We start from the raw sequence: 10,410 nt of genomic DNA on the forward strand, positions 1-10,410 counted from the left end.
GTCAATGCCTATACACCCATTTTCTATGTTGCTTTCTTCAAAGGCCGGTAAGAAATGCAAAAGGCTGTTCAGGGTTTCAGCTCATTGCTTATGAGGCAGCTATACCTGAGCTAAGACCATAGCTAGATGATAAAGTAAATCTAGTTTAAAAACTCCTCTTTACCCCAAAACTCTGCAGCCTCATGGGATAAAGCAGGGACCTGGTACTCTGCTATTTCAAATTTGTTGAAACCATTCTGATAAGATAACTTTGTACATTCAGATACAATTCCCCATTAGGCTATTTACCATTGTGTATTTACCAATCTTAACTTCATATCATAGCAAGTATCATCTCTCTTCCTCCAACCAGCCTGAAAGCACAAGGCTAAAAGCAATACTCTGCATGGCACATTGCACTAATGCAATGGAAATGAGAATTACCTTAGAGGATTTCTGCCAAGATGTGCCCATAACATTGTAGAGCACATGACATGCAGTTCTACTGAGTTGTCTACTCAGTAAACAGGACTTATACTTTAAAACAAAACCAAAGATAATTATTCTCGTTCACTTTTTCAGGACTAAACATTAGGTGATCCCACTCAAAGGCATAGAGTTTGAAATAAATTATTTTAGGAATCAAATATAAAAAGTATGAAACACATATTAAGTTTATAACTCTAACATTGTGCCTTAGATTTGTTGGACGTCCAGGAGACTACGTCTACATTTTCCATTCTTTCCGAATGGAAGAGGTAATTGCACTTGAGCCTGTCTGTGTTCACGTTGGGTAGAAGCACCATCTGCCCCTGCCGCAGGGGTGCAGCAGATGTTCTGACTGACATTTCCTCTGTCCACCCTAGTGTGCTCCAGGCGGTTGCCTAATGGAGTTGTGTATCCAGCTCAGTATTATCATGTTGGGCAAGCAGCTGATTCAGAACAATTTATTTGAGATTGGCATCCCGTAAGTAGCAACATTTTGTTTGTTTTGTTTATTATTGTTGTTATTGTTATTATTATTTTTATGAAACACATTTTTTACAATGTGTGCAATACACGTGTATCCACTGCCCTTTGACATGAATGTGGTTCATAGGCTACCTGCAAGATTTTTGCCATAATGCTGCGTCTGCTATATTGCAGATACCTGCATCCTTGCTAGAACTGCATCCAGAAATGCAGATGTCTTTGAAAAGTGTCAGGCAATCTATTGCTTTCCTGCTGGTTAGCAAGAGGCATAATACTGAACATGCAATTTGATTATAACCTTGTTTCAGTACCTGCCGATCCCTGATGCTTTTAGTGTATTGTGGCTCCTGTACAACCTTTATAAAATAGATATGGAGCTTATTGTGTCTGTTAATGTACAATAAATGAAAAATGGGCACTGTGACTGGAATGGCGTGCTAACTGAATCATTTTCATTTCCCCAGAAAAATGAAGAAATTTATACGATACATGAAATTAAAGCGTCGGCGTTCTTTAGACCATGAAGAGCACATGAAAAAAAAGCAGCGTTATGAAGTGGATTATAATCTGGAGCCTTTTGCTGGACTTACCCCTGAATATATGGAAATGAGTGAGTGAGGTGGAAAGAAGGGATTTCAAACCATAATTATTCTGACTGGTTGGGATGGAGAGCTGAGGTTTTTGAACTTTGAATTTGGTGAACAGTGGATTTGAGGCATAACTTAATAATTAAAGTGTATATTCTCGGACTGTAGTGTGTTTCTGCCAATGACTGGCTGTTTCAGGGATGAATTGTGCATTCTGCTGTTCATGAGCCCTTACTTTGGCATTACGTTTTAGATCTTTTCTTTCAAGCCATGTGACAAGTCACTGTCAGGTTGCAAATGCAAATTATTAAATAGCAACTTGAGATTGTGAGGCATGTTTTATCATCAGTTGCACCCTACACTGGAAATAAGTTACTTAATTCAGATTTTACAATTCTGAATTAAATCTTCTGAGACATTTGTGCCTGTAGACCAGGTTGTACTTGGCAGATCAAATACTTTTTTTTTCCAAGTAATGTATTATGCTAAGTGAGTGATATGGAAATTAAGCACTGGATATCAGCTCTATATTGCTGTGGCTGTACAACTACGTTTCTTTTCCTATTTTGCCGTGGCTGTACAAACTACATTTCTTTTCCTACTTTCAATCATGGAAAGGCTGAGAACTGTTTGACATAATGCTGTTTGCCACAGTATCAGACATTCCTGAAGGATGTGTCTTAAAAGAGCAACTTTATTTAGTATTTTAAGGAATGACTAGGCAAAAATAGTGGTAAAGGATAATGAAGTATACTAATACCAGAAACTGGCATGCCCAGTAAATGCAGACGTGAATTCAAATATCTCATGACCTTGATGTTCAGGGTGATTGAAACAGATTGACATTCAATGGTGCAAACTATGAAGTCATGCTGTTGGTTCCTAAAAATAGGAAAAGATGCAGTTAGTGAGATCAGCGTATGGAAGTAACAGAGGAAGAGAAAGATGGGGCTGTAACAGTATCAGGATGGGTATGACATCAATGTGATGTCCTTATGACTTCGATGTGATATCCTTATCAGACAAAAGGCAGTATGATCCCAGGTTGTAAGAAGAAAATTATTCCCAGTAAAGGTGGAAAATAATTCATGTCCTTTTCAAAGCCTGAAAGTTTCTATACTTCAGAAGAGAAAGCTTGCAGTGGGATTAGTGAGTGCTAAGAACCTGCCAGGTGGAGCACGGCAAATTTATGTAGAGCTATCATGGTCGCTGCCATAATCCCACTCCTTCAGATCACTTCTGTGTGAGCCTTGCCCATGGCAAAATTGGTTGAGGAGCTTCCCCATCCTTCAGTTTTCCTTGCATTTTGCAAGAGGGGCAAGTGGGCCTCCTGACGCCCCAATAGGGAAGCAGTCAGGCAAGCCATTCCTGATGCAGAAAATGTGGTTTGGTCTCTCAGTATGTGTCATCTTGTTAGAATTTAGGGGGATGGCATGAACAAGATGATGTATACATTTTATAAATACTGTCCACAGCCATTAAAATGGTTGCTTCTTCTTTTACAGTTATTCAGTTTGGGTTTGTAACTTTGTTCGTTGCATCCTTCCCACTGGCACCTTTGTTTGCTTTGTTGAACAACATCATTGAAATCCGTTTAGATGCAAAAAAATTTGTTACTGAGTTGAGGAGACCGGTAGCAGTCAGAGCAAAGGATATAGGTAAGTGCACATTGCTATTGTTATCCTTGTTTGTTTATTCCTGAATTGATGGGAGGATATTATTATGCTGAGTTAGTTTCATTAACAGGAAGGTATTGATAGGAAAATTCAAAACATTAGACTGTGGCTTAACTGTGAACTGTCATAACTTATCGAGGCTTTACTTTTAAAATAGAAAGACCGGTGCTTTAAATTCAGATTAATATTTTATTAAGTAAACAGTATCACTTTTCAAATCAAAATGATCAATACAGTAGCAAAATCTCTCGCGCAGTTCTGCACATCAACAGTTCTTCTTGGCAGTGGAGTTTTCTTGCAGAAGCAAAAATTTCTGCATTTAATAACTCTGGACTGGGCTGAAGAAATACACTTTGGAATGAGAGGAGACTCGAAAGTCTTTGTCCCAACTCAGCATGAATGTCAGAAGGGTGAAGTTTGAAAGTTGCAGTGAATCAAGCTGGAACTGGGCTCTGCAGTTGTACGGTGACAACAGACCAGTCCTCCCCTTGCTAGGGGGGCCAACAGCTATGGGTATATGTCATGAGGAAGCTGTTTATCCCATATGGAATATGAGTTAGTTACCAAGGAAAGGATTCAGCCAGGCTGGAGGAGTCTTCCAGAGGTCTCCCCCTTTGTAAAGCCTCCTACATCTTCCTTCCTCCTCATATCCAGAATAGGAGAGTGGCTCATCAGGGCTGTAACCACATGGATCTGGTAGCAGCCCTGGATTTTTCCATCAAGATTGAAGCTTGCAGTTAGAGTGCTTCAACTAAGAGAAATTTCCAAGCTGTCACTGATGAACAGGAGACTGTTAGAGAAGCCAGCACAGGGGTGCGTGACCGCATCCACTAAACCAGCACTTTTTGTAGACTTCAGAGAAGCCTTTCCATGAGGAATGGGAACTGGAGATGGGGAAGGGGCAGAACTGGGGGACTTCATGCATCATCTTCAGACTAAATCCAGAGGGGTTGAACCTGAGTCAGTGTGGGGTTGGTTGGTATTACATTTTGAATGCAAGAGCCCATATGGAGAAAACCCGTATCTATATGGTTTCCAGATGCAAGTGGAAAAATCCCATTGAGTGGCTCCACTAGAGCTTTGCTTTGTCAAAACTGAGGTAGGATAGGGATGCGAAGGTGTAGAAACAGATTCAGATCCTTAGAACTGGTAGACTAGGATGTTCTGTACCATGTGTGTGGAGGTTCCAGCTCCCTGTCTGTAGCTTTCTTTTTTCTCCTCAAGCATCTGAGATGTTTGAATGAAATTTCATTATGGTTTTCTGCCTATGCTGGCATTTTTCTGTTTCATATTTGCTCTCCTCTTCCTCAAAGACTATTTTAGTTTAAAACCTGAAAAAAATAGGTGCCTAAACATAGCTTTGTAAGATGGAGTTGGGCTCCATTTGCTTAAAGGTTGTTGAAATAATCTCTTATATTTGTTCTTTTTTTTAATTTAAAATATAACTAGTTCAGCACAGTCATAAGTACTCCTAACACTGTTAACTAAAAATGTAATTTATCCAATTTTAATGACTGGTATAGCATTTACATGTTTGTCTCTTTCCTTAGGAATCTGGTATAATATCCTCAGAGGTATTGGAAAGCTTGCTGTAATAATAAATGTAAGTAATTTGGCATGGATAAAAATTTAATTCAGTAGGCTGGCTTTTCCATTCTGCTCCATTAGTTTTATCTCAGTATAAATCCCTTAAAAATCACGTAAAAACATATGATTTGGAAATTTTATGAAATATGAGAGAATCGGATGCAGTATTTATTTTAAAGTTGTGATAGCAGTAGCAATAATACAAAAGAGTAGGTAGTCTTTGCAGCTTTTTTTCAAAATGTTTTCATAAAACAGTTTTGCCCTTCAGATAAATAAGACCACAGCTGCTTGCTTTAGCTCTTTTGAAATACTGTAACTAAAAGGATGTATTTTTTAATTCCAGCTATAAAACCTATTTAGGGTCAGGTACTCAACTGGCTGTGAATTAGTTCAGCTCATCAGAGCAGGGTCCTTCCATTGAAAATCTGGCCTCAAACTGTGTTGCTCTCAGTCAGATAGCTCTGAAAATCCATTAAAATATTTTTTGTTTACTTTGACAGTGAACATACCAGCCCTTAGAAAATTTTAGCATGCCTTAATATATTAATCTATGTACTTATCTAATATTCTATATGAATAGACATCCACAATGATCATTTTCATTGCACCCCACCTGGGGAGAGATGAAAAAAAAAAGCTAAATGACAAGCTGAAAACATGTTTACAATGCAGCAAAATAGGGGCCATCTAAGGCTTACAACCACATGTCCATGAGCCTTCTCGTTTTTTCCACCATTATCCAGGCTGGAAATCCCTTCTCTTTGCCCACGGGTGTTTGTTGTGTTATGGCCAAACCGTTCCTTTGGTTATTTCGTATGCTGCCTTAATTTGTTTTTACCATTTCTCCTCTTTTCTTTTGGAAAAAATTTCTCTATATTTTTCTCTTTTCCTTGATGTAGTCATTATCCTGTGTTACTTTTCCTTCTTTGATCTGCGAGCCACTCCTCTTTATCATAAAATAAGTAGAACGTTTTGTACTCTGTTTGTTCCACATGTACATGAGTTTTATGCCAGTGAGAATGTTTCAAAATAAGGATAAATGAGAAAGGCTAAATTTATGAAGAACTCAGCTGAATTGGCTGTCTTGCATTTTGTTTATGACATTTTTAGAAAACTTTTTAAAATAACCAAATAAAATGCAATTTTTGTGACTATAAAAATAAAACTTGGCTCGGTCTGCTCATCCTTTTATCCTGATGGAGCTAAAAACCACATGCAATTAATGGCCTTTTGCAATGCAATGAGCATTTAGAGTCAGTTCACTGTCAGTTGTTTGCAGAACAGAAAAGTACTTGGAAATCCATCAGTTGGACCTTATACAATGCATCAGGGACAAGCAGTGACTGGGGGACAGGGAAACAGCACCGTGGCTTGCTTTCCTCCAGTGCTGGGGGGCTCAGCAGCTTCATTCTCTGGGAAATTCAAGTTGTTACCCACATAGAAATCTCTGTTGAGGTTGAACTCCTCCATCTCATACTCTGCAATGAAGAGTAAGCAGTAACTACTACCTTGTTGCAGCAGTGAATACTCCATTTGTAGGGCCCTGTGGGCTGCACTCTCCCCACTTGTTTTCTGAAGCAGTCCCTGAGGTGCATGAGTTGTTTGGGCAAGAGATACTTGAGGTTATTATTAACTTAACCACCGCCTGGATATTGTGCTTACTCTTTACTCTTATGGCTTAGGCATTTGTGATCTCATTCACATCCGACTTCATTCCACGCCTCGTGTACCTGTATATGTACAGTGAGAATGGCACCATGCATGGCTTCGTGAACCATACACTATCCTCTTTTAATGTCAGCGATTTTCAAGCAGGAACAGCTCCAAACGACCCCATGGATCTTGGCTATGAGGTTCAGATATGCAGGTACTCTCTTGAATGGTGACTGATTTTAAGTATTTTCACAATTGACTTAAGAATGGGACAAATTTTTACATTTCTGGGGCAGGTCCCTTGTATTTTCAGTACCTTTTTGGCACCTTGGTAGCCTTTTATATCAGATGGATCCGTTGCCTCAAATGTCTTGGATGACATATTAAGCAACCACACAGCACCTGAATATGAAGCACTGCTTATTTTGGGAAATAGAGATTAGCGTTGTTAAAGTCCCTATTTGTTTGTGCAAAGATTTTTATTATTATATATTTTTCAGGAAAGACAATAAATAATCATAAATAGCACAATGATGCTGTAAATCATCCAAATGATGAACCAAATGATGTTACTCTGATGTCATGTTGTCATATCACATGCTGTTGATACAATGACCATGACTTCACAGTACACCTCTCTTTTTGTCCAGTTTCTGTAGCAATTCCTGATGAGAGCAATAGCATCCTTATCTGCACTGGAACTTAAGACCTACTTAAAGTGCCATCGTACAGGAAATTTGCATATCTCTAACAATTTCTACACATTCTTTTCATTTTTAAAGGAAAATCATTGTTGCATATTTCAGCTTCTGAAGCAATCTAGGTCAATGCTGAAACGCATGTTTTGCCTAGGCTTCCTCAGATATGCATCATCTTCAAACAAATGTTTTAATGCTTAGAACTGGGGACCAAAGCCAAATGTAACAGTGAAAGCACTTAGACCAGCAAAACTGAAAGGGGGACAATAAGGTTAAAAAGAGGAAGAGAACAAGGAGGGAAGAAACATTCCAGGAGAGAGAAAAAAAGAAAGATTACTTTGGTATACATATACTAAAAAATTACACAAACTGACCAGGAAAAAACCCCACCTTTATAATCATATTATTTTTCTAATTTATATTCTTTATACAGTACAAGTTAATCTACTGAAATGAGTGGTAAGCCAAAAAATCATTCTGAGATGAAAGAAAAAAACCAACCAAAGTTGCTTATGTGTTTGGGTTTTTTTACTTCTCCTGGCTTCCTTCTGATGATCTCTGGGCACAAGATGAAGTTGCCAAACATGTTTCTAGCACAGAACTTACAGAACAGAAGTGTTAATGTCATGGTCCAATACAAAAATGCCAGATTTATTTACTTTTGAGTCACAGCCTCTTTCTTCTTCCCATCCCGTAATTTCTTCCATATTTCAGGGATTTTGAAATAATTTGAAAATGTGGAGCCCTAATTCTTTCAAAACATTGACAGGATGCTGTGGTTTTAAATTAAATGTATTTTTCTTGGTCCCATTTCTAACAAATTGTTGTCGATTAGCTCATAGATTTTCTTTAAGCCATAGTTAAGGCAAAATTCTCACCTTTTGATATGGCAAAATTTAGCTGCAATCTTTTGCTAATCATGAAGAAGGAGAACACACTCTATGGATCTGAGATCAGTGGGTTTGTCTTCAAAATTAGTCTGAAGAATATATGTGGTTTTTGGGTTAGTTGGGGTTTTTTTTACCAAACTTAAAAGCAAATAAATTACCTGAGCTGTGTAGTTTACCCTGTCTTTATTCAGAATTGAAATTATTTGCACTAATCAGAAGAAGAACTTAAAGGTTGTGGGAAGCTTTTAGCTGTGTCTTGTTTCTGAGAGGTTAATACAGCGTCATGCTGTAAGGTGAACTTGCTTTTAGACAGTTCAATTTACTGTTCAACCGCTTGATATTAATTCCTCGTAGGGATAAAATTTCTGAATGACATCACTGATTCACTGAGTCTTGTTTTGCAGATACAAAGATTATCGAGAACCCCCTTGGTCTGAAAACAAGTATGACATTTCAAAGGATTTCTGGGCTGTCCTAGCAGCAAGATTAGCATTTGTGATAGTTTTCCAGGTAGGTTATACTGCATGCACTTTTTGTATGAGAAAGAAAAAAATTACTGTATTTCTTCAGCTACATAAGGCAGGGCACCTTTGGATATAAGTTATCAGGCCAAGGAAAATACTTTCTTTCTCAGCTGTTTCATGGAAACGCAAAGAAATTTGCCCATCTTCATTCACCCTTTTCCTCCCTCACACCCAGATATATCCTCAGTGAAAAAAATCATAGGGATTCCCTGAACTGGCTTGATGTAGAAGCAACTTAATGACATTAGTGAGCGGCAAAGCACAAGGCTGATACTGCTTAGGTCCCACCAGTTTCTCCAGTAGGATATCAACAGGTTCACTGAAGCTGCATAAACTTAATCCAAAATAATTTCTAGACCTAGCCAGGAAATGAAATTGTAAAAATTTTCCCAGTTAAGAGTTTAACTCACATCTGAACAAGAAAGCCAAATCTTGTAATTTTTCACTAAATGACGTTATTCGATCACAGCAGCAGTGCTGGTTATTGTGATGCAAGTGTTTTAAGTCTGCCTTATCTAAACAACTTGCTTCAAAACTTTTCTTCCTTCTTTTTTTTGGTACAAAATATGTATCTTTCTGTGAAAGACCTAATTTTCATTGAATCAATGTTTTTAAATCAGAAACATTTCACTGGAATGTATTTTAACAACTTTCATCATTTTACCTCGTTATTTGCCTCTGTCTTTCTGATGTAAAACACGTAAGCCATTATAAATTACAGCATTTCCTTTGGATTTCTAAGTGGCTGTGACAGTGTTTGTAGATAAATCATAGAGATCTGTGCCTGCCATTTTTGTCTTCTACTAGAACGAGGAAGAAACTGAGGTGAATCTGGCTCAATACCAGGTTTGTGATATGCAGTTTGAGCCCAACTCAAATATTGTCCTTTCTTCATTCTTCCTTCCTAAGTACACCAAAAATGCTCCCTTCCCCCACAGTCATCCTTTCATTTGCCATTGCTGACGTTCTCTCACAATTTCATTTTCAGAACTTGGTCATGTTTATGAGTGACTTTGTTGACTGGATTATCCCAGACATTCCTAAGGACATTAGTCAGCAGATTCATAAAGAGAAAGTTCTCATGGTGGAGGTCTTCATGAGAGAAGAGCAAGGGAAGCTGCAAATGCTAGAAACCTGGAAAGACAAGGACAAGAAAAAAGGTGAAAACTGTAACAATCACAGCCCCAGACTCTCCAGGAGCCACAGTGGGAGCTTGTCCTCCTGCCATTCATATCCTCTTGATGTATAGAAGAGGTGGGAGTTGAGTATGTTGGGGCATTCCACTCATATACAAGCCATCGCGAAAAGGGCAGGACTCGATGAATGGACAACCTGGTGCATGTTGAAGGATGTGCTGCCATTTTGCTCCCATCTTTGTGAGAAATGCTCTTCTTACAAATATGGAGGACCACATTCTATTTCTGATAATGTTGGTTTTTCTTTTGCACAAGCAGTAATGCAGGGAATTTTTGTATTTCATTGATAGATAACACTATTGATATTGATGTGCATTAATAAACACAGGTACTTAGTACATCTTGATAGAGATATTCTCTGAGAATTTGACCTTAGCCTATTAATCACCTAACTAAATAAAGGAAAAATTTAAATAATAATACTACTACTAATTTAAAGTCTTTTTGGACCCCAGGCTTGAAGGTCCATGGGGTAACTAGGTAACATATATGCAAAATCAGCTTTAGAGTGTGTCCTGGTATTCCTTTTGGCAGGAGAGAAACCACATAAAGCCTACCAGGCCGACTTGCTTTCCGAGATAGCGTTTAGCTCTGCTGGCAGACATCTGCATTTGATCCCGCAGGTCTGAAACAAGCAGAGCTCCTGCT

The 10,410-nt window shown here is 38.3% G+C and overlaps 1 protein-coding gene across 1 annotated transcript in view; it reads left to right on the plus strand.

The window, feature by feature from the left end:
- Window positions 1–10,063, plus strand: part of LOC104543589 (anoctamin-1-like) — a 45,135-nt gene extending 35,072 nt beyond the window's left edge. Inside the window, 9 exon segments of the mRNA XM_010188234.1 lie at window positions 1–47; window positions 680–737; window positions 846–946; window positions 1,416–1,561; window positions 3,044–3,196; window positions 4,765–4,817; window positions 6,484–6,668; window positions 8,447–8,552; window positions 9,555–10,063. The exon segment at window positions 1–47 is cut by the window's left edge and continues 30 nt beyond it. Coding sequence (XP_010186536.1) covers window positions 1–47; window positions 680–737; window positions 846–946; window positions 1,416–1,561; window positions 3,044–3,196; window positions 4,765–4,817; window positions 6,484–6,668; window positions 8,447–8,552; window positions 9,555–9,815 — 1,110 coding nt within the window. The 3' untranslated portion in view covers window positions 9,816–10,063.
- Window positions 10,064–10,410: the final 347 nt, after the last annotated feature.

The sequence above is a fragment of the Mesitornis unicolor genome, unplaced genomic scaffold (genome assembly GCF_000695765.1).
Source record: "Mesitornis unicolor isolate BGI_N332 unplaced genomic scaffold, ASM69576v1 scaffold10487, whole genome shotgun sequence".
Lineage (NCBI taxonomy): Eukaryota > Metazoa > Chordata > Aves > Mesitornithiformes > Mesitornithidae > Mesitornis > Mesitornis unicolor.